This window comes from Somniosus microcephalus, chromosome 11, assembly GCF_052327205.1.
Source record: "Somniosus microcephalus isolate GS21.2 chromosome 11, FLI_Smic_1.0, whole genome shotgun sequence".
NCBI lineage: Eukaryota > Metazoa > Chordata > Chondrichthyes > Squaliformes > Somniosidae > Somniosus > Somniosus microcephalus.
In genome coordinates, this window is record NC_140997.1 from 22,763,520 (window position 1) to 22,787,943 (window position 24,424).

The 24,424-nt window shown below is 51.2% G+C and overlaps 1 protein-coding gene across 4 annotated transcripts in view; it reads left to right on the forward strand.

Moving 5' to 3' along the window:
- The window catches only part of rnf216 (ring finger protein 216), a 226,999-nt gene that overhangs the window by 166,371 nt on the left and 36,204 nt on the right, over positions 1-24,424 (forward strand). For all 4 annotated transcript variants that reach the window (XM_086000328.1, XM_086000325.1, XM_086000327.1 and 1 more), the window contains one exon: positions 20,015-20,112. In XM_086000328.1, coding sequence (XP_085856454.1) covers positions 20,015-20,112 — 98 coding nt within the window. The remainder of the gene's footprint in view (positions 1-20,014; positions 20,113-24,424) is intronic.

A 24,424-nucleotide genomic window follows, 5' to 3' on the forward strand; every position in this document is an offset into this window, starting at 1 on the left:
AGAGGTCGCGGGTTTGGGAGGTGCTTTTGAAGAAGTCTTGGCGAGTTGCTGCAGTGCATCTTGTAGATGATATACGCTGCAGCCACGGTACGCCGGTGGTGGAGGGAGTGAATGTTTAAGGTGGTAGATGGGGTGCCAAACAAGCGGGCTGCTTTGTCTTTGGATGATGTCGAGCTTCTTTTGTTGGCGCTGCACTTATCCAGGCAAATGAAGAGTATTCCATCACACACCAGACATGTGCCTTGTAGATGGTGGAAAGCCTTTGGGGAGTCGGGAGGTGAGCCACTTGCCACAGAATACCCAGCCTCTGACCTGCCTTGGTAGCCACAGTATTTATGGAACAGAGCTGTACAGACCGGGAAGGTCCCAGGTTGTGCTGCATAGGACAGCGGTAGAAATACTGCAGCTCGCCTCAGCACCCCAAGCTAAGGAGCGTGGGCAAGAAGCGGAAATCAGTCCACTGTTCACTGATCCATGTAGACGTCGAGCACCAGATTATGATTGGCTGTGATGCTGCCTCACAGTTGAATCGCCTGCTAACGGTCACTGTCTGAGCTCACACGGTAAAAGAAAGATAAAGAGAGCTCTTTGCTAAAGCAACCCAAAACTAACCGAGGCATAGAATATAAGAGCAGGGAGGTTATGCTTGAACTGTATAAAACACTAGTTCGGCTGCAGCTAGAGTACTGCGTGCAGTTCTGGTCACCACATTACAGGAAAGATGTGATTGCACTGGAGAGGGTGCAGAGGAGATTTGAGGATGTTGCCGGGAGTAGAGAATCTTAGCTATGAGGGAAGATTGGATCGGCTGGGGTTGTTTTCTTTGGAACAGAGGAGGCTGAGGGGAAACCTAACTGAGGTGTATAAAATAAGGAGGGGCCTAGATAGAGTGGATAGGAAGGACCTATTTCCCTTAGCAGAAGGGTCAATAACCAGGGGGCACAGATTTAATGTAATTGGTTGGAAGTTTAGGGGGATTTGAGGAGAAATGTTTTCACCCAGAGGGTGGTGGGGCCTGGAATTCACTGCCTGAAAGGGTGAGAGGGGCAGAGACCCTCATCACATTTAAAAAGTACTTGGATATGCACTTGAAGAAATTTCTCCTGCCTCTCCTCACTTTGACAATTTTATATTGATGCCCCCTTATTACCAACTCATCATCCAGAGGATATAGTCTCTCCTTATTCACACTATCAAAACCCTTCATGACTTAAAAAAACCTCAATTAAATCTCTTCAGCTTTTTTGGCTACAGTGATAGTCCCAGTATCTCATCTCATCCCGCTCTCTCTCTCTCTCTCACTCCCCCCTCTCTCAATTCAATTCAATTCAATTCAAATCGCTTTATTGGCATGACAAGGTACATCTTATGTTGCCAAAACATCGAAAAACATTTATGGTTGAACACATAAACGCAGATCTATCCATACAGTGTATAGACAGATATATCCCTGAGTGTATAAATATACATTCATATAATTTGTATATACTCTGTGTGTGTCTCTCTCTCTCTCTCGCCCCCCTCTCTCTCTCGCCCCCTCTCTCTCTCTCGACCCCCCTCTCTCTCTCTCGCCCTCTCTCTCGCCCCCTCTCTCTCTCTCGACCCCCCTCTCTCTCTCTCGCTCTCTCGCCCCCCTCTCTCTCGCCCCCTCTCTCTCTCGCCCCCTCTCTCTCTCTCTCTCGCCCCCTCTCTCTCTCTCTCTCGCCCCCTCTCTCTCTCTCTCGCCCCCTCTCTCTCTCTCTCGCCCCCTCTCTCTCTCTCTCGCCCCCTCTCTCTCTCGCCCCCTCTCTCTCTCGCCCCCTCTCTCTCTCTCTCTCGCCCCCTCTCTCTCTCTCTCGCCCCCTCTCTCTCTCGCCCCCTCTCTCTCTCTCTCGCCCCCTCTCTCTCTCTCTCGCCCCCTCTCTCTCTCTCTCGCCCCCTCTCTCTCTCTCTCGCCCCCTCTCTCTCTCTCTCGCCCCCTCTCTCTCTCTCTCGCCCCCTCTCTCTCTCGCCCCCTCTCTCTCTCTCTCGCCCCCGTCTCTCTCTCTCTCGCCCCCCTCTCTCTCTCTCTCGCCCCCTCTCTCTCGCCCCCTCTCTCTCTCTCTCGCCCCCTCTCTCTCTCTCTCGCCCCCTCTCTCTCTCGCCCCCTCTCTCTCTCGCCCCCTCTCTCTCTCTCTCGCCCCCTCTCTCTCTCTCGCCCCCTCTCTCTCTCGCCCCCTCTCTCTCTCTCTCTCGCCCCCTCTCTCTCTCTCTCGCCCCCCTCTCTCTCTCGCCCCCCTCTCTCTCTCGCCCCCCTCTCTCTCTCGCCCCCCTCTCTCTCTCGCCCCCCTCTCTCTCTCGCCCCCCTCTCTCTCTCGCCCCCCTCTCTCTCTCGCCCCCCTCTCTCTCTCGCCCCCCTCTCTCTCTCGCCCCCCTCTCTCTCTCGCCCCCCTCTCTCTCTCGCCCCCCTCTCTCTCTCGCCCCCCTCTCTCTCTCGCCCCCCTCTCTCTCTCGCCCCCCTCTCTCTCTCGCCCCCCTCTCTCTCTCGCCCCCCTCTCTCTCTCGCCCCCCTCTCTCTCTCGCCCCCCTCTCTCTCTCGCCCCCCTCTCTCTCTCGCCCCCCTCTCTCTCTCGCCCCCCTCTCTCTCTCGCCCCCCTCTCTCTCTCGCCCCCCTCTCTCTCTCGCCCCCCTCTCTCTCTCGCCCCCTCTCTCTCCCGCCCCCCTCTCTCTCTCGCCCCCCTCTCTCTCTCGCCCCCCTCTCTCTCTCGCCCCCCTCTCTCTCTCTCGCCCCCCCTCTCTCTCGCCCCCCCTCTCTCTCTCCCCCCCTCTCTCTCGCCCCCCCTCTCTCTCTCGCCCCCTCTCTCTCTCTCGCCCCCCTCTCTCTCTCGCCCCTCTCTCTCTCTCTCGCCCCCTCTCTCTCTCTCTCTCTCGCCCGCCCGCTCTCTCGCCCGCCCCCTCTCTCGCCCGCCCCCGCTCTCGCCCGCCCCCCCCACGCCCGCCCGCCCCCTCGCTCGCCCACTCTCGCCCGCCCCCCCCCTCTCTCTCTCGCTCGCCCCCCTTTCTCTCCTCTCTCGTGGACTCGCCAATCTTGAGCCACTTTAGTCCTTGTGGCAACGGTGCTTCTGTAATGGTGTTGAAGTCGGAAATTTTGGACCGTGACTCGGCGATGATCAAAGAACATTGACTTATGTCCAAGTTGGTGGTGTGTGACTTCAAGGAGAAAGTGGAGGTGATGATCCCATAGCATTGCTGCTCGTGCGCTCTTCGTGATGAAGGCTGCAGGGCTTGGTGTTGCTGTTGAAGTAGGATTGGTGAGTTGCTGGGGTTCATCCTGTAGATGGTACATACTGCAGCCACAGTGTGCGAGTGAAGGAGGGGTGGATATCGAGTCCAGAGTTAGGGGTGCTTATCAAGCTGAAATGTATGTTTACATATTAAAAATGCTGTCGTCCGTGAAGGGAAAATTATCGATATGCTGGTGTTATCAGAAAATTTGCACAATATACATGAATGAAAAATCTGGTCATATTCCATCATTAGGATTTGTACTTCATGGTTGGAGGTGGTTAAGTCCTTTTGAATTTTTCCTTTTTAAAAAAAAATATATATATTTTTTCCTCAAGCAGTTGACCATTATTCACGTGCAAGCTTTCACGCTGAGTGCTGGCAGGCTGTTTGCCCAAGGGAGCATGATCCTGTGTGCACTATTCTAGCAGCAGGCATTGGATAGTGATTAGGAGTGGAAGTCTGGCCAATATTTTTCCCTCCCTAGTAAACTCCAACAAAAGGCAGCAGCTGTATAATTCAAAGATCATCTCTGCTGCTCTGCATAGCAACAGTCTTGACTTGTGATTAAAAAAATCCACAAAGATTATGCTTAAGGACCACAACGTACATGTATGTAATTGTGTATGTCCCTGTTTATCACTATCTGTGAGTTCAGTGTTCTACAAAGCCTGTGTCTGCTCAGTGATGGAATATTACAGCCCAATTTGGCAGAGATATTCAGTGAAAACCTTCCTGGACTCTAAAGCCAGCCGGACCAGTGGACTGAATTCTTCAGCAAACTCTAATCTACATTGGAGACAGATATAGAGGACTAATCCCAACCATAACATCCGATGCAAAGCAGCACAAAAGTTTATCTCCGATCTTAATGCTTATATCTGGGATTGAGGGATAAATATTGGCCAGGACACCAGGGATAACGCCCCTGCTCCTCAAAGAAATAGTGCCATGGGATCTTTTACGTCCACCTGAGAGGGTTAACGTCTCATCCGAAAGACGGCACCTCCGACAGTGCAGCGCTCCCTCAGCACTGCGCTGGAGTGTCGGCCCAGATTTCTGTGCCCAAGTCTCTGGAGTGGGACTTGAACCCACAACCTTCTGACTCAGAGGTGAGAGCGCTGCCCACTCAGCCATGGCTGAAAGGAAGAAATAGGACACTGGTACAAGTATGGAGGGCTCTTCTGATGTGTGTGTCTGACATGGGCACTAAGACACATTATTGGGGCAAGAGTAAAGGGAGCTATGCCTGACGTGGCAGTGCCCAATGCTGATGAGGGGACTGGGTGCCTGAAATGAAGAGTTCCATTTCCAGCACTAAGATCCCTAGGCCTAGAAATTCAGTTGGTTGCGCCAGCCGGTAGCGCCTTAGGAGGAGTAGATGTCGGGCGCTAGGCGGCTAGCGGCCGGGCGCAGCGCGATCTGCGCCTCTCCCCAACTTCACTCACGATTTAGCGGCGGCGCAAAGTCTTTGCGCGCGCTCAGCTGCGCGCGCAGATCCTGACGTCATTTCCTCGTGCAACGCCCTTTGTGCGCCCCAAACCGGAAATTCAGTCGCGACGCCCTCTTGTGCGCCTGGCGCCCCTAGCGACTGGTAGAGTGGAACGGTGCTCAGTCGATGCGGGGCGCGGGGGGCGCAAATTAAAGGGCACTCCTCCTGCACTAGAAAAGGCTGCCATTTCGCAGCACTCCTTCTTGAGAGACGGATCTTTGCAGAGAGACCAAGGTAGAGAGCTTTCTGCTTTGGCTCAACACTCGGACAGGTACTTCTGGCTTCAGGCCACAGCTTTCCACTTGTCTTTGCCTTCATTGACATATCATTGTTTGCTAACATATAATGGGGGCTGCAATGGGTGCAAACGCTGGCCTTCTCCATTGCATCCAAAGGGCTCACAGACGCCGTGAGAGAGTGGCAGTCCTGGCTAGACGGATAGGGGGCAACAGGCATCGGGAATGGAGGCCTTACCCACTCAGGGTATACCGCCAGCAGTTCTCCTATCTGAACATGTCTGACGAGCAGTGTGTTCGGAGGCTGCGATTCCGAAGGGAGGCGGTCACAGAGATCTGCCACCTGCTTGGCGGTGATCTGCAGCCACAGCTGAGGAGCAGGACGTCTCTGTCGGTGGCAGTGAAGGTGACGGTGGCTCTCAACTTCTATGCCACCGGCTCCTTCCAATCCGCTACTGGGGACATTTCCAACATCTCCCAGTTCGCCGTGCATTGCTGCATCCTCCAGGTAACCAATGCCCTTTTAAAAAGGAGACGTCAGTTCATCTCCTTCTCCATGGCCCTTGCCAAGCAGCAACAGCGTGCAATGGGCTTTGCAGCATTCGCGGGCTTCCCCATGGTGCAGGGCGCTATTGACTGCACACATGTGGCTTTGCGGGCACCTCTGGAGAATTCCGAGGATTACCGCAACCGAAAGGGCTACCATTCGCTCAACGTCCAGCTGGTGTGTGACCACAGGCAGCTCATCCTAGCTGTCAATGCCCGCTTTCCAGGCAGCAGCCACGATGCCTTCATCCTGTGGCAGACATGTTCCAGGCCCAGCCTCACCCACGAGGATGGCTGGGGACAAAGGCTATCCTTTGTGTACCTGGCTGATGACCCCGCTCCGTGCGCCCAGCACCCCTGCTGAAGAGGGATACAACGACAGCCATCAAGCAACCAGGAACATCATTGAGCAAACAATCGGCATCCTGAAGCAACGGTTCCGCTGTCTGGATCGTTCCGGTGGAGCCCGACAATATTCGCCGGAGCGAGTCTCCCATTTCGTGGTCGTGTGCTGCATGCTGCACAACCTGGCTATCCGCAGGACTCAGCCACTGCCACCAGAGATTGGAGGACCACCTGAGGAGGAGGAGGAGGAGGAGGAGGAGGAGGAGGAGGAGGACCAGCACAGGAGGGAGGCAGAAAGTGCAAGGGCCGCCCGTCGCCGGCTTATTGAATGTCGGTTCTAGGCCCCCTCTCAGGGAATGGCTTGTGCCAATGTCAGCAGATGAATGTAGCCGCTCCACAAGCCCTCAGCCGAGCAGGGCAACCAGGACTTGCCAAAAAAAACATGCACAGTGCGATTTAAGAACATTAATTTATTGCAAACCTCTGCCCTTCCCACATTACAACCTCATGTTGAGAAGCCCCCTCCAAAAACACAAAACTAACAGTCTCGGCCTTACAAAAACAAAGAAAGACACCAGTCTCGGCCTTACAAAAACAAAGAAAGACACCAGTCTCGGCCTTACAAAAACACAACTACACCAGTCTCGGCCTTTCAACAACCACAAAGCATTTGTGCAGACCTTCTACTTTTTGCCCTGCGAGGGCGATGCCTTTCGCATCCTTGCCTGGCCCCTGCCCGCCCTGCAGCTCCTCCTCAATGGGAGCCCAGTGGCTGCAGCAAGGCTGGGGGAAGGCTGCTGAGGGTCAGATGGCGAGACGGCAGATGCCCTTGGGGGTCAGCCTGCACCAGCTCTGGCCCTGGAGGGGCCGGCTGCTGACTGCTCCAACTCTGCTTGGGCGGCAGCAGTCTGTCCAGCGGCTCGTGGCAGCTGCAATGGCGGAGTGGTAGTGTCGGCTGCAGGAATGGTGCCAACTTGATAGATTGCAGGTGCTCCCTGGTCGCCTGATACATTGGCACTCGCACGGGCCAGCACTGCAGCATGCGCAGCAAACAGCTGAAGAACAGACTGCTGGGCTGCTGCTGCGCGGCGAGTGCCCTGGCGATGCCTGGCTGATCCAGCGAGGGTGGCAGCAGTTAGTGCCCGTGTGGCCCTGGTCTGTGTCCGCATGACAACAGCCAGTGAATGGACGGCACGACTGAGCACTTGGCTCGAAGCCGCCTGTGCTGCCGCGAAGTCCTGTAGACTCCTGGCCTGTGCTGCTCCAAATTGCTGCACACTCCTTGACAAAGACTCAATGGAGTCAGGCACCCTTGCCACTGCAGCCATGAGCTCATTGTGCCTGTACTCAGCCTGGACGACCATTTCCTCCAGGAGCCGCACCTCCTCTGCGCTGACCGTCGCAGGACTGGAGGCCGCACTCACCCTCTGGGGAGAAGTCCGCCGAGCTTCCCCACCCCTCCCGCGTTGCTGCAGCCCGCTGGGCCCCGGAGCTTCACGCTCCTCCGACCCTTCCCCCCGGCTCCCCTCCAGGGAAGACGTGTCCCCTTCATCGCCATGGGCTGGCGCGGCTGAGGGTGGCACTGATGGGCCGGCTTCCTCTTCCTCCTCCTCGAATTCGGAATCGCTGACAGTGGCAGCTTGAGGGCCCGCCTCCTCACCTGGCGATTCACCATCTGAAAGCAGGAAGGCACAAGAGTAGCTTTAGAGTGAGGACAGGGCGGCAGCGAGGGAGGCATGAGTGCTGCCATGCACTGCATTGGTCGGACAGTGGCAAAGGATGCTGATCTGAGGCGCAAGTGGAAAGAGAGAGGTCAAAAAGGTGATGCCCTTACCATTGGTGCCCAGAACAGGGTCGGCATCTCCACTGGTGACGGGGCCAATCAGCCGGCCTGCCATAATGCGCTCCACACGCTGGTCGAGGTCGGAGAGCTCTTTGACGTCAGGACGGCCTCCCCCGGTCTCACTTAGTTTCCGCCGGTTGTGCGCCACCTTGGCCTGCAAGAGAAAGGACGGCCTCTAAGTACAGTGTGAAGCCCTGGTCTTGTCTGCACTGCCTCCCATGGTCGAATAGCTTGTACAGTGTGAAGCCCTGATCTTGTCTGCAATGCCTCCCATGGTGGAATAGCTTGTACAGTGTGTAAAGTGCTGAATGTGCAAGTGATTTTCATGACAGTCCCATAGCTGCTGGATGAGGGTTGGCCATTTGGGCTTTCAGGCCCCTTTGCCCATAAACTGAGGTGCACATGCAGGGATGAGGAGGACACTGGAAAGGGTACTCACCCTGACAACCCGAGTGAGGTCGTTGAACTTTTTCCGGCATTGCACAGGAGTCCTGGCAACCACGCTGTTGGAAGTCACCCTGTTTGAGACCTCCCTCCAGGCTTTCCGGTAGGCGCTGGGCAGCGGCCTCCTGCCACCTTCTGGGAACAGAACATGGCGCCTGCGCTCCACTCCGCCAACCAGCACCCTCAGGTCACCGTCGCTGAAGCGCTGTGCTCTCTCCCTGGCCTTCTCCATAGCCCTGGGCGTTGTGCAGATGAAGCAGAAGTGGTCAGGCCTAGGTTGAGGGCTGCAGTGTGCAGGGCGTGGCAGGCAAACAAATCCACCCTCCCCCTTTAAGAGCTGACCAGCGCCAGAGTGTCTGCCGTCAATCAACAACTCGCCGCACCTGCGCTGTGCCCGGCCTCGGGGGTATCGCTCAGCACCGCCGGCTTAGCGCCTAAAGATAGTCGTGCATCGCCTGTTTTAGCGCAGCAGCAACCTCTTGGGGCGATGCGACTGAATATCGGTGAAGGTGGCGCGACTTTGCGCCGGGCGCAAACTTTAGCGGCCGTCCGACTTTAGCGCCCCAAACGTGGCTATACTGAATTTCTAGGCCCTAATCTCAATGAAGGAGGAAAAACAAATTGAAACACAATTCCAGGTCAGGCCACGGGGTCAGTGATGTGACTGGGATGAATTGAGCAAGACGTGACAGGAAAGTGGCTGAGGGGTTACTAGGTTAGGATACATCAGGGTTGTCGATGACCCCAACTGTGTTTACTGATTTTTTTTTTTAATGCGTTTTAAAACATGTGAATTAATAGTACTATTTGAAACTGAGCTTTAGTTTATTTTGTATACTGGGTGGCACAGTAACACAATAACAAGATCCCATGGCACTATTTTGAAGAAGAGCAGGGGAGTTATTCCCGGTGTCATGGGGCCAATAGTTATCCCTCAGCCACCATCACTAAAACAGATTGTCTGCTCAATATCACATTGCTGTTTTTGGGAGCTTGCTGTGTGCAAATTGGCTGCCGTATTTCCCACATTACAACAGTGATTACACGTCACAAAGTACTTCATTGGCTGCAAAGCGTTTTGGGACGTTCCGGTGGTCGTGAAAGGTGCTATATAAATGCGGCTTTCTTTCTGTTTCTCACACCAGCCATCTGTTGTCCTCTCTGAGCAAGGCTGCCAATTAATGGCAAATTAAAAATGTATTTTCAGTGCAATAAATTTTTGTAACGTGGTGACTAATAGAATAAGTAGAGTATCGCATAGGAATACGAAGGACCAGAAAGCATCATTGAAGCACATCTGGCCCTCCCAGATTCAAAAAATACTCCCATCACTTCTATCTCCATGACCAAAGAATAGACTAACTAGACGACATTGCACAATATTAAGTGGGTATAATTTTTGCTATCGAGTAAATATGCCTCGCCACATCACTGCATGACCGTAAAATACCTCCTCTCCACATCACTATGCTGCTATGTGGTGCTGTCTTTCAGGAGAGGTGTAAAGCAAAGCCTCGTCCACTTGTTTAACTGGACAAAAAAGATCGCATCGCACTTTTCAAAGAAGAGTGTCGCAGGACAAAATAGGTAGATTTCATGCTCAAAACTGGGCATCCATGAGGCGCTGTGGGCCTTCAGCAGCAGCAGAATTATATTCCACCACAATCTGTAACCTCATGGCCTGGCAAAACCCTCACTCTACCATTACCATTAAGCCAGGGGACCAGCACTGGTTCAATAAGGAGTGTAGAAGAGCTTGCCAGGAACAACACCAGGCATACCTAAAAATGCGGTGCCAACCTGGGGAAGCTGCAACACAGGACTACATGCATGCTAAAAAGCGGAAGTAGCATGCTATAGACAGAGCTAAGTGATCCCAAAATCAATGGATCAGATCAAAGCATTTGACCGAGTGTGGCATCGAGGAGTCCTAGTAAAACTGAAGTCATTGGGAATCAGGGGGAAAACTCCACTGGCGGGAGTCATACCTAGCACAAAGGAAGATGGTTGTGGTGGTTGGTGGTCAATCATCACAGCCCCAGGACATCGCTGCACGAGTTCCTCGGGGCTGTGTTATAGGCCCAACCATCTTCAGCTGCTTCATCAATGACCTTCCCTCCATCATAAGGTCAGAAGTGGGGATGTTCACTGATGACTGCACAGTGTTCGGTGCCTGCATGCAACAAGACCTGGACAACATTCAGGCTTGGGCTGACAAGTGGCAGGTAACATTTGCACCACACAAGTGCCAGGCAATGACTATCTCCAACAAGCGTCTAACCATCGCCCCTTGACATTCAATGGCATTGCCATCGCTGAATCCCCCCACCATCAATATCCTGGGGGGGTCACCATTGACCAGAAACTTAACTGGACCAGCCACATAAATACTGTGGCTGCAAGAGCAGGTCAGAGGCTAGGTATTCTGCAGTGAGTGCCTCACCTCCTGACTCCCCAAAGCCTTTCCACCATCTACAAGGCACAAGTAAGGAGTGTGATGGAATACTCTTCACTTGCCTGGATGAGTGCAGCTCCAACAACACTCGAGAAGCTCGACACCATCCAAGACAAGCAGCCCGCTTGATTGCACCCCATCCACCACCTTAAACATTCACTCCCTCCACCACCGGCGCTCTGTGTCCGCAGTGTGTACCATCTACAAGATGCACTGCAGCAACTCGCCAAGACTTCTTCGGCAGCACCTCCCAAAACCCGTGACCTCTATCACCTAGAAGGACAAGGGCAGTCGGCGCCATCCTGACCACCTCCAAGTCACACACCATCCTGACTAGGAAGTATATTGCCGGTCCTTCATCGTCGCTGGGTCAAAATCCTGGAACTCCCTACCTTACAGCACTGGACTGCAGTGGTTCATGAAGGCGGCTCACCACCACCTTCTCCAGGGCAACTAGGGATGGGCAATAAATGCTGGCCCAGCCAGCGACGCCCACATCCCATGAACTATGACCGTGCTAGGAATAGTAGGTTTTCTGGATATAACCGAGCAGGACTGTCCAAACCTTTGTCGTCTTTGTGGACCACTTTAGTGCATACCATGGAGCCATGTGGGTCACGTATCAAGGAAAGAAAGAGCTTGTATTCATATAATGCTTTGCATTTCCTCAGCATGTCCAGGAGCCCTGCACTACCAGTTCATTACTTTTGAAGTGTAGTGACTGTTTTATAGGTAAACACAGCAGCCAATATGCGGCACAGCAAGGTCCCATAAACAGAAAATGAAATAAATGGCCAGTCAATCTGCTTTAGTAGTTGAAGGATGAATGTTGGCCAGGATGAGAGAAACGATTTCCTCTGGTGGGTGACTCCAGGATAAGGATTAGAACTCGGCATTCCAGGGTGTTGTCAGGAAGCACGTCCTCACACAAAGGGTAGTGGAACTCTGGAAATGTACCTTGTCCTTTTAGAAGCAAAGCCTCAGGAAGATTGTGCGCTGGTCTTGAAATTTTTGTTAGGCAATGGCATTAAGGCTTACAGAACCAAGGCGGGTGAATGGAGTTAAGATACAGATCAGCCCCGATCTAATTGAATGGCTGAACGGCCTACTCCTGTTCCTCTATTTCCAGGATACTGGGAGAACTCCCTTCTCTTCAAATAGTGCCAGGAGACCTTTTCTTTTCCATCCACCTGAGCACATAGGAGGGACCTCGTTTTGCATCTCGCCTGAAAAACAGCAACTCTGATGATGCAGCACTGCCTCAATATTGAATCATAGAATGGTTACAGCGCAGAAGGAGGCCATTCGGCCCGTCGACCCCGCGCCAGCTCTTTGCAAGAGCACTTCAGCCAGTCCCACTCACCTGTAGCCCCGAAAATTTTTTTTACTTCAGGTACTTATCCAATTCCCTTTTGAAAGCCACAATTGACTCTGCCTCCACCACCCTTTCAGGCAGTGCATACCAGATCCTAACCACTCGCTGAGTAAAAAAGATTTTCCTCGTGTCGCCTTTGGATCTTCTGCCAATCACCTTAAATCTGTGTCCTCTGGTTCTCGACCCTTCCACCAATGGGAACAGTTTCTCTCTCTCTCTACTCTGTCTAGACCCCTCATGATTTTGAACACCTCCTCGTGATTTTGAACACCTCTATCAAATCTCTTCTCAACCTTCTCTGTTCTAAGGAGAACAACCCCAGCTTCTCCAGTCTACCCACGTAACTGAAGCCCCTCATCCCTGGAATCATTCTTGTAAACCTTTTCTGCATCCTCTCTAAGGCCTTTACATCCTTCCTAAAGTGCGGTGCCCAGAATTGGACACACCACTCCAGTTGAAGCCGAACCAGTGTTGAGATGATTAGCTTATATGCTGAAGTCTGAGAATGGCACTTGAACTCAATCTTCTGACTCACGGGTGAGACCGCCGCCAAACTGATACTTTAAAGTTTCAGTCAGCGTTCCCATTAATTGTGAATATGTCTCCAGTTGTAAATAGCAGTTGTAAAAAACAAACCAGTGCGTATGAAGTACAAGCTTAAATAGATCTGCGTTCCGTGTATATCGTATGTAAGAATTGCAGCGTTTTAGGGCCGAGTAGGGCTCTCAGACCACAATATGGACACCCCTGAAATAGCGGACTGCTGCATAACCAGCTGAAGGACCAATAGTGAACAATATACAGGACCACAAACGTGTTTTGTTGGCCTACACCGTTCTCCTCAGACTTAGATTGCACAATGTAGACACGGTGGCATAGTGGTTAGCACTGTTGCCTCACAGCGCCAGGGACCCGGGTTCGAATCCGGCCTCGGGCGACTGTCTGTGTGGAGTTTGCACATTCTCCCCGTGTTTGCGTGGGTTGCCTCCGGGTGCCCCGGTTTCCTCCCACAGTCCAAAGATGTGCGGGTTAGGTTGATTGGCTATGATAAATTGACCCTTAGTGTTAGGGGGATTAAATATGTGGGGTTACAGGGATAGGGTGGGATATGTGTTGGTGTAGGGGTTACGGGGATCGGGTGGGATATGTGTTGGTGCAGGCTCGATGGGCCGAAATGGCCTCTATCTGCACTGTGGGGTTTCTGTGATTTCTGTGAATGTACCTTGCCCTTTAGAAGCAAAGCCTCAGGAAGATTGTGCACTGGTCTTGAAATTATGTTTACAATCTACAAATGTCTTTCCCTTGCTTCTGTGTTTCTTTCACTCAGTATAGTTTTGCTGATGCACTGTGCATGATGTGGTTGAGGTCTACCTAAAAGCCCATAGGAGATCTAATAGCGCTGAGCCCAGAGGCTAAGAATGCCTACAGTCAAAAGGGGTGCGAGCGACCGATGTTCATCAGGAACGTGTTCAGTTTTTGGTGATTACTGGTTGACTCACAGTGCTGCAAACCACGGTGTAGTTTTCAGCCTGCTGAGCCTAACAGATGCCGCTGAAGTGCTGGTACAGTAATACAGACGAGCGTGTACAAAATAGAATATATTTAGGTTCATGATTTCAGTTTCTCATGTTTGGTATTTCATACAGAAAATAGCTGTCTAGTGTTGAAGGGCGCAATATTTACTGTAAATTTCAAATACAGTCTACTAGAGAAAATTCATGAAATGTACCGTCGCTTCACATCAACAGGTCACCCAGGATAGTGGTCACACTCTATTTTTAATGTGCTTATCCATCCAGGCTAGCCATTTAAGTATATAGACTGTCCTCGATTTCCAACTGTCGGCCATGTTCGCTTGCGTCGGCCACGTTCGATTGCGTCGGCCACGTTCGATTGCGTCGGCCACGTTCGATTGCGTCGGCCACGTTCGATTGCGTCGGCCATGTTCGCTTGCGTCAGGATTTGCTTTTTAAGGGAAGCTGAAACTAATCAGAATTCTATCTACATTAAAAGTAAAAAAAAAAGTTATGTCAAACAGTAAACATTGCACCAAGATGTTTTATATTTTTTTTAAATATTGATTTTAAAGCATGCATTCAGTATTTGTAAAATAAGTGAAGGAAATTAAGTTTGATTATTTACCTCACATGACTTCAAGCTGGAATCAAGTTGTTTATTTTGCATCGACCAGCTGCGTTATCCTGATGTGCTAACCTTGCCCTCTGCCGTAATAAATTCATTGCCTTGCAGCAATGTGTAAATCTGGTTTTCACTTAATGCTTTAAACTATTTTGTGCATCATAGAAAACAAGTACGTTGGTGCTGCAGTTCACTGCTTAGAATCGTAATCGGGCAAAAATGGACAGCAAGCTAAAGGAGGCGATTTTAGGAAGGGTGACCAAAATCCTGTTTAGAAAGGTAGCTTTCAAGGAGGGTCTTGGAGGAGGAGAGGGAGGTGAAGACATTTCAGACTGTTTGAAGTTCGTCAACTGCTGCTTTTGGCTTTCTGCTGGTAGAACCACCACATGCTGTCCCAGCGAGCTTGTCCTGTGAGCAGCTGAGCCGTACAGGCCGTGACAGTCCCAGGTCTGATCCCTAGTTTATGCTGAGTTAGCTAGACTCCGATTCTGATAGCAGTTCCTGGAGGCGTGCATCGGACACGGACTGGATCAGGCCAGGCTTGGCTCCAATCTTCCCCAGGCCTCTCCATTCCTCTGACTCTGGCCTTTCGTATATACTCCCTCAATTGGCCCCACCATTGGTGGCCGTGCCTTCATCTGCCTAGGCTTGTTCCAGCTCCCTGTCCTCTATTAAGACCCTCCTTGAAATCTACCTCTTTGATCAGGCTTTTGGTCACCCTTCCTAATATCGCCATGTTTGGCTTGGTGTCCATTTTAATCTGTTTAGTCCTCTGAAACACCTTGGGTCATTTTTCTACGTTCAAGGTGCTATGTAAATGCAAGAGGGTGTTGTGGGTGTGGTGCTCCCTGCAAGTGAGTAGTCTGCTGGCACTCGGTCGAGGCTTATGTATGAGTAATTTTTCCACTGGCTGCGGAAAATGATGGAAACGCCTGTGGGGCAGACTTTCTCTGATCCCCACATATAGACGTAGATCCCCTGATCCGGTTCCCACCATTTATCCCAGCACACACTTAACCCTCCCTGGGTCCCTGTAATGGTCCTGTGAGTGTCATTCCCTAACCTTTCCCACTCTACCCGGGGGTTCCCCATGTCTTTGCTTAACTTTCTGAGCCACCACCACCTATCCAGGGGAACGTTCCCTTTACAGGTCAAACATATTCTTTTGCCCATGGTGACGCTAATCCTTGGGGTGACGATTCGTATCTTCGGGCACTGGAGGGAGGCCTCCCCATACGTGAAGCCGGTCTCGCTAGAATACTGGGTTGAATTGGATCCCAGCCAGCTCCCCTCGTGGACACACGAGGTGATTTCATCCGCCTCCCGTAGACCACTTCCATCGTGTGCTAGGGGCGCTCTCTTCCCCGAACATCCAAAGATATGATGGGCCTCGACATCGCCCCTTCTCGCGAGGCTCAGCCTGAACAGGATTATTTCTCTGTACATTTCGAAAATTCTGAAAAAGACATAAAAGCATCTAGCCAGGTTCCCTGGAGGCTCCCTGGCTCGGGGGAAGTGTGATCGGGTCCCGCGACCTCGGCTCACGTAGACAACACTCTGGAACGGTTCCATACTTAAAACTTATACACTACCAGTTCCTTGCCTAGAATTAAATTAAAAACACCCTAACTTAATCCTCTATACACATTACTTAAAATTATACTACCTAAACTATATACATCCGCTGCCCAATCCCTGTTTGGGCTGCTACAGGTTGCTCCCTGCGGCGTGGCTGCACTGATCTCCACTTCTGGTCCCTCGCAGCTTATGGCTGCTGGCTGGGGACCTCTGTCTTTCGGCTTCTCTCTGACACGGGAGACCGTCCTTTTTAACTGAAGAGCCGGTGACCATACTTTTCTGGGCTGGGGTGGCCGAGGAGACCTCCTGGGGAGTGCTACCGGTGGGGCTACCCTGGCGAGCGGACCCTTGGCTCGGGTCACAGTCCTCACTGGCTGGGGGCCTTCTCGATCGGGCCCCTTCCCTCCCAAACCTGAACTGGGGACGGGCAATCCCTCGCCACCGGCTGCCGGCGGCTGAGGGTCTTCCCCTCCAGGCTCAAAACCTGGTTCAGGCTCGGGGCCATCTGATTCGGGCTCCTTCTCCTCGGAATCCCATAAGAGAGGGGGAGTGGTCTGGACAAAGCGCTGGGGAACTTTTCCCTTGACGCACGCGACTGCGCCTGCGTGTGCAGCCTGCGTGCGCGTACCCGCTGTGGGCTGAGGATTTCTAATCTTGGATTGAATCCCAGCTGCCTGTTTCCCTGCCTCCGGCTTAAACAACTTATATTGATCCTGAACCATTTTAAAAACCCTTAGCTGACCCTCTAAACTGCCAGCCCTCGCTGTTAACCTAGTGTTCTCCTCCCTTAAAGCCTGCTCAACTAACTTAGCCTCCGCAACCTGGCACCGCAGGTATTCCTCCATTTTACAGGAGGTCTCTTCCTGTGCGTGTCTTTCTGGGGGACACAGGTCGACAGGCTGCGCTGGCTCTAGTCATTGCTGTGGGTTGTATGGGGCTGGTGGGATTACAACACCGGTGGTGGTTGCTATTTTCCCCTGGCTGGTCAGGAAGAAAGATCGTATCGACTCCACGAGTGGCTCGATCGCAGCGGGAGGGATACCTGGCTCTGCCTTTTGGGCTGGGGCTGATGAATTCTTTCCCTTATTCTCCTTCCAGGGATTCTGACAATCCTTGCACCAGTGGCCGTCCTTCCCGCACCCGTAACAGTTTAACTTAGTCTGGGAGGGACGGTTCCCCTCATGGTGCCACTCTTTATTACTCTGGCTCCCAGGTTTAACCTCATGGACTTTTCCCTTGGCTTGGGGTGTCTCGATACCCCTCATATTTTTTAATGCTATAGTGAGTTGGCGGATCACCGTTTCCTCGATGGTCTGGGGGCTACTAGGGTCAAACCAGGCCACAGCCTGGGCTTGGATTTGGGGCAGGCAGTTTGTCATTAGACAACGGAGCCAGTGGGTCAGTTGGACTTGGTTCAGTAATGCCCGCGCTGGCATTCCCGGGCATGCGCTCCGGTAGACTGGCCACAGCCTGTCTGCGAACGCCTGCGGGGACTCCCCTGGGAGCTGTACCGTTTTTTCCACCCGGGCGAACGGACTACCGTCATTGAGTCCCATGGCCTCCAATATCTCATTCCTCAACTCCTCATAATCCTTCTGCCCCTTTTTACATTCATCAGATAGGGTCTGGAGGAGATTACTCCCCAGAGAAAACAGCAGCATCTTAGCTTGCTCTGTGTCATCGCAGTCATTGACGCACGCTGCCTGTTCTATCTCCCTGAAGTGCAGAGAGTGGTCTCCCTTTTCGGTGAGCTTGGGGATGTGGCTAACCATGGCCCTGAGCTGTTGGGTGCCATGCGGCACCACAAACTGATTTTGGATGGCCCCTGGGTCCTCGTCATCAACGGGCGGGCCGTATCTCCGTTGTCGGAGGGGTTACACCGGTCCTGGTCCCGGCCTATCTAGTCGGGCCTGCTGTGCTTCCCCTACCACTTCATTCTCCACCCCCCTTCGCTGCCAGCACTCCTGAAAGCTCGGAGCTATGGGTGGCGGCCGTGGGACCTCTGATTCCCTAGCCAACTTTGTTCTGGGTGCTGCCTGTGGGACGGTTCTGTTTGGGTTGCCGGTAAAGTCCAACTGGCCTGCCTTTGGGCTGATGAGGCATATCATCCCCATCGCCTTCGATAAGGCCATGCCCAAGCTTTCTATCTCCTCCCTACATCTACCTCCTCGAACCCCCGGTCGCAGGCTAGCTTATATGCTGCCTTTACCTCCCTTACTTTCTCCTCCTGCTCTTTTAATTTTTGGGTAAGGTCGCAAATTGTGTCCTGCAGCCTTACCTCGCTGCCCCTCGCCTCTCTAACCTGGTATTCTAAGTGCTCCAGCTTGCGCCTAGCGCTGGCTTTACTTTCAGCGGTCTGGTACTCCAGGCGCTCTACCCTTGCCTGATGTTCCCGTTGCACCTCGACGGCCCGGGCCTCCAGACACTCTACTTTTGCCTGGTGTTCCTTGGCCATCTGCGCTCTTTCTTGGCTTAAAGCCTGAAGCGCCACTAGCACCTTCTCTTCCGCTGCAACCTTATCCTGCATTTCTAGGGCCAATTTCTTGAGCTTGGCAGCCTGTGCTGCTACAACCCTGTCCAGCACTAGGACCTGTTTCTTATAGCACATTAACCAGACTGCCTTTTCAATTGACATCTTATGCTGTTTACTCGCCGTCCACTGGGCGGCGGCGTCTATGGGACGCTTGGCCTTTAACATAGCGCCCACCCATTTCTTGGCAATATTAACCTTTCTACACACATGAGTGGACAACCTCTCTTCCATTGCGGTTTCTCCCTCCGCACCACTATCTGTTATATCGCATACTGTCGCCGATGTCCTTGCCATTGTCGCCATTTCTGTAGGGGGTTTTGGTTTGGGGTTTGTGTCTGGCCAGTCAGGTGTATCTGAGCTGCTCCAGCCCCGCGCGGTTCGAATCGCTTCCCCTCTGGTTCTGACCACCGGACTTATTACGAGCAGCGATATAAACAAAATGAGACCAGTGGTTTGATGCAAAGAAAACCAATGTTTATTAAAATAGAGAAAAATAAACACTATACAGAGGAAATCACTATGTATGTAACACAATTACACTTGGCGGGGGAGGAGAAACGGACACATCGAGGGAAAATGACTAAAATGGCAACTTTAGCAATCCCCTTAACTCCCACCCTTTACACCTATCTAAGTTGTCTTGCGATGGGCCAGAAAGTTTATGCTCCCCAGTCTCGGATGTTAGAACGCCTGCTCCGTGCCCCGTTGCCTGCCGATGTCTTTAGGGTTTTCACCGCCCAGAGCAGAGATACCCCAGTGATTTAAAATGTAACTGCGGGTATCCTGCTTCCCTTGGACGGGGTCTTCGTCGTCGATCTTCTTGATGGTAAGGCAGGGCACCGGAGTCCAGGCGAGAGAGAGATGGCTTCCCGAGGGGCTAGTTATACCCCTTTCTGGGAGCCCTTATCACCTGTCAGATCAGCTTGTTTCTTTGTCTGACCTGAACGTGTTGAAGATGACACAAAGGAAACCGGTCTGGGCCCATCGCCCTGGATGGCCGGTTAATCGGTCTTTAAACGTCCCATAAGTGTTTTCCTTTGTGTAACTGGTCTTGTGATGGGGCCATTCCAGTTTTAATGCCCCGTTGATCGTTTCCAAACAGTGTCGAAGTCAGCTAACGAAGGTCTGAATGCAGCTATTACCCGTTGATTATCTGTGCAAACGGCCTTGATGGGTTTTAATCAGAGGCCCGAATGCCACTGTTTGCTTCTCATACATAAATGCAGAAGGCCTGTCTGCCTTCTCATTTCTGGAACATTCCTTCTTTGTCAGTCCAAACCTCAACTTTGCAGGCCTTGGCCATGAGGTTGACCGTAGCCATCTTGTTGGGCCCTGGATTTTAAACTCAGTCCAGCCAGGGTTTCTCTAATAAGCCAGAAGTAAATCTTCAGGGGAGACATGAAATTTGCGAATCCTTTCAGTAATGACTACTTGGGTGAGAGGGCAGAGGGCAACCAAGGCCTTTCATACTATTGTACTGGGTAATTCCTGTGTTAAAATATGATACAAACGTGCTAATCATTTCCAAGCTTGATTTTAGAGATGCTAATTCCATTTCTGCCCCTTTAATCTGTTTATACGTGCTTGTGTATTAACAAAAAAAGTTTTGAGTCTCTGGAGATCCCTCCCACCCCTGGGAAAAGAGAAAACTAACTCCCAGAATGGCAGACTTCAAACTGTACCAGGGCGTATACTTGTATGTAGTACGTGATATCTCTTACGGTTTCCTACCCGGGTGAATGCAGTTTATTGTCTCTCATTAATTGTTTCCTCTGCTCTCTCCAGGAAAGTTGCAGGAAGTGTCAGGTGTTGTGGAAGGACCATGCTGGGCTGTCGTGTGATCAGGTGGTCGAGAAAGATGAAATCAAGTTCAGAACCTCATTGTAAGTAGCTGACTGTATGGCCAGTCCAAAAAAAGGCTCAATATTGTGGCGGTGACATCATCTTCATTGAATATTTTGTTTTTTTTCCATGGAGTGACATCGCAGGGGTGGGAATCGTTCGGAAATGTGCTTTTTTTTCTTGAACAAATTTGAAATGTGCATTTCTGATATGATATATAATTTATTTACTATAATAATTATAATAATATAATAGTTATCAGATTGAAGGTGAGAGTGTGCAATCCAGAAAAGGAGACTGAGAACTCTGAGGGGACCGAGAAATAGGGGAAGGAGAAAAGAAACCGAAGGAAAGGAGTGAGAGAGGGGCAACACAGAGGCAATTGAAGAGAGAGCCATACAGAAGGGACAGAGGAGAGAAAGGAATGAGAAGAGATACACGGGAATGAGGGGGTCTCGTATAGAAGGAGGTGAGAGGCAGAAGACGAGTAGAGAAAGAGACACATGAGGGACAGAGTTCAGAATGAGCAGTGCATGTATCCTTTGTCACGTGGGCATGCCGGGCAAGATTGTTTTGGTGGAATGGGTTATAAAAATATTTGCAAACTTGGAAAAAGAAATGAAATACATTTTTGCTCCAAAGCATTAGGATTTTGCTTGAAAATAAATTAAGTAAACCCACCCCTGCAACTGCACTGAGAAACGGTGACAGAACAAAAGCACAAGTGAGGCGAATGATACCAGTGTAATTCAACATCAGTGTTGTTTGTATTTGCATTTAACTTACTTGATTTACTTAAGTGTATTTTGCAGTGTTCTCCTCTTTTGAAGGCGCTAGCTGTGGCCACCGGATTCCTCTGCTATCTTGCCCATGTGGCCATGCTTCACACACTGTCTCTCTCATAGCAGGCTATTTGAAAGGAAACTTTCTGAAGTAAGCCTGGCGTTGCCTTCACCCAACATCCCCCCCCACACAATTCCAACAGGAATCGCTGGATAGCGATCATGGGGTAGGAACCCTGGCTGACTGGCTGAGGCCTATTGTAGCACTTCAATCTGCTGCCCTGTGTAAGAGCAGCTCACTCCACACAGACCAGAAATCGAGCTTCAACCTTCTGCTCCGTACGGCCCGGGCACACATTGGGTGATGATTCTATCCCTGGAGGGCGATATTTTATGATGTTTTAAGGAATGGGTCAGGGATACAATCTGTGTCCCACCTTGACAACATTATTTTTTTTTAATTATTTCCCCCTCTGCTGAAAGCAGAGGTGCAGTTGGAAGGGAACAGCTGATTTCTGGCCCCTTGTCAAAGTTATTTAGCCATGGGGGAGTCGTCACCTGGTCTTTACCCAATGCCAACACGCAGGCGTGTTCCAGGAGGGGACACTGCAGGATGATTTTTCTCCCCCTCCCTCAGCGCCCAGGAGCATTGAGGCCAACTGTATTGACCCAACTGCCTCCTGGCTGAGTTCAGCACAAATCTGTTATTGAAACAAGGCATTCCTGTCCTCTCCATGCTAGAAGATGGAAGATGGAGGGGTGAGGTGTGAAGATTAAGAGGTGATCTAATCAAGGTGTTTAAAACAATTAAAGGATTCGATAAGGTAGATAAAGAGAATCTATTTTCTCTGGTGACTTAATCCAGAACAAGAGGGCATAATCTTAAAATTTAAAGCTAGGTCGTTCAGGAGTGAAATCAGGAAGCACTTCTTCACACAAAGGGTGGTAGAAATCTGGAAGTCTCTTCCCCCGCACACCCCCCCCCCCCCCCCAAAGAATACTGTGGATGCTGGGTCAATTGAAACTTTCAAGACTAAGATTGAGATGTCTTTTTGTTAGGTAAGAGTAGCAAGGGATATGAGTCAAAGGCGGGTGAATGAGGTTGAGGTATCGATCAGCCATGATATAATTGAATGGCGGAGCAGGCTCGGGGGGCTGAATGGCCCACTCCTGTTCCTATGAACTTTCTGTGGGGACATTTCTGCTGGGTGATACCTGATTCTGAATGGATAAGTATGCAACACTGGGCAGCTGGTGCATGTAATCATAAACCATTGGATTCCCAGATAGAGTTTGAATCGCTGCTCTTGCTCATCCTCATTTGAGCAGTATTCCCTGTTCAGTTGTTTATCAGCCTGACACCAGGCAATGCAAAATAACAACAGAGAATGCTGGAAAAACTCAGCAGGTCAGGCAACATCCGTGGAGAGAAATTTGAGTTGACGTTTTGGGTTGAAACCCTTCTTCAAAACTGGAAAGAAAATAAAAAGATCGAAGGCAAAGCTGCGATCGAACAAAAGAAGAAAAGGAGACAATAAAAGGTATTAGAAGCCAGATGAGATGGTGATGGGCCCGTGGAGACAAAAGGCAGCTGAGATTAGGTGTGAAGTGTACTGGCAGGATAAGGACAGCTGCCAGGTGAGAGAGAGAAACAAAAGGAAAGGAGGGGGTGGGGGGGGGAAAGGAGGACCCAAAACAAAGGGGTGGAAAAAATTTAAAGGAAAAAAGTAATAGAGGCCGAGGTTATGATCTGAAATTATTGAACTCGATATTGAGTCCGGAAGGCTGCAAAGTGCCTAATTGGAAGATGAGGTGCTGTTCCTCGAGTTTATGTTGAGCTTCCGTGGAACAATGCAAGAGGCCAAGGACGGTGAGGTCCGAGTGGGAATGGAGCGGTGAATTAAAATGACAGGCGACCGGAAGCTCAGGGTCACCCTTACGGACTGAACGGAGGTGTTCCGCAAAGCAGTCACCCAATCTGCGTTTGGTCTCCCCAATGTAGAGGAGACCGCATCGTGAGCAGTGAATACAGTATACTAGATTGCAAGAAGTACAAGTGAATCGCTGTTTCACCTGGAAGGGGTGTTTGGGGCCCTGGACAGTGGGAAGGGGGGAGGTATAGGGGCAGGTGTTACATCTCCTCCGCTTGCACGGGAAGGTGCCAGGCGAAGGGGAAGGGCTGTTGGGGGTGATAGAGGAGTGGACGAGGGTGTCTCGGAGGGAGCGGTCACTACGGAATGCTGAAAGGGGAGGGGAGGGGAAGATGTGTTTGGTGGTGGGATCACTTTGGAGGTAGCGGAAATGGCGGAGGATGATCCGTTGAATGTGGAGGCTGGTGGGGTGAAAGGTGAGGACAAGGAGAACCCTATCGTGGTTCCGGGAGGGAGGGGCAGGGGTGAGGGCAGAAGTGCGTGAGACAGAACGGACACGGTCGAGGGCCGTGTCGACCACTGTAGAGGGGAATCCTCGGTTGCGGAAAAAGGGAGACATGTCGGAAGCACTGGTGTGGAAGGTGGCATCGTCGGAGCAGATACGGCGGAGGCGGAGAAATTGGGAGAATGGAATAGAGTCCTTTACAGGAGGTGGGGTGGGAGGAAGTACGATAGCAAAATACTGCGGATGTTGGAAATCCGAAATAGCAACAGAAAATGCTGGAAAAACTCAGCAGGTCAGGCAACATCCGTGGACAGAAATTTGAGTTGACGTTTCGGGTCGAACCCTTCTTCAAAACTGGAAAGAAAAGATAGATCGGAGGCAGGGCTGCGATCGGATAAAAGAAACAAAAGAAGTAAAAAAGAGACAATAAAAGGTGTTAGAAGCTAGACGAGATGGTAATAGGCAAACACGAGAAGGGAAACTGAAAGTAATGAAGATGAACAAGGTTGAAGAGCCAAACGGAGATCCCGTCGAAGAGAAGAGCAGAACTTCTTCAAGGTAGGCATTCCTAGAAGAGGTGTGGCAGTGAACCAAACACTAGTACAATAGCAAAATATTGCGGATGTTGGAAATCCGAAATAACAACAGAAATTGCTGGAAAAACTCAGCAGGTCAGGCAACATCCGTGGACAGAAATTTGAGTTGATGTTTCGGGTCGAACCCTTCTTCAAAACTGGAAAGAAAAGATAGATCGGAGGCAGGGCTGCGATCGGACAAAAGAAATAAAAGAAGTGTAGTCCAGGTAGCTGTGGGAGTCAGTGGGCTTGTAGTGAATATTGGTCGATAACCTATCCCCAGAGATGGAGACGGAGAAGTCGAGGAAGGGAAGGGAGGAGTCAGAGATGGACCATGTGAAGGTGAGGGAAGGGTGGAAATTGGAGGCAAAGTGAATGAAATTGTCTAGTTTGGGGCGAGAGCAGGAAACGGCACCGATACAGTCATCAATGTATCAGAAAAAGAGGTGAGGGAGGGGACCCGAGTAGGACTGGAACAAAGATTGCTCCACATAGCCCACGAAAAGGCAGGCATAGCTAGGACCCATGCGGGTACCCATAGCAACACCTTTAATTTGGAGGAAGTGAGTGGAGTTAAAGGAGAAGTTGTTCAATGCGAGAACAAGCTCAGCCAGGCGGAG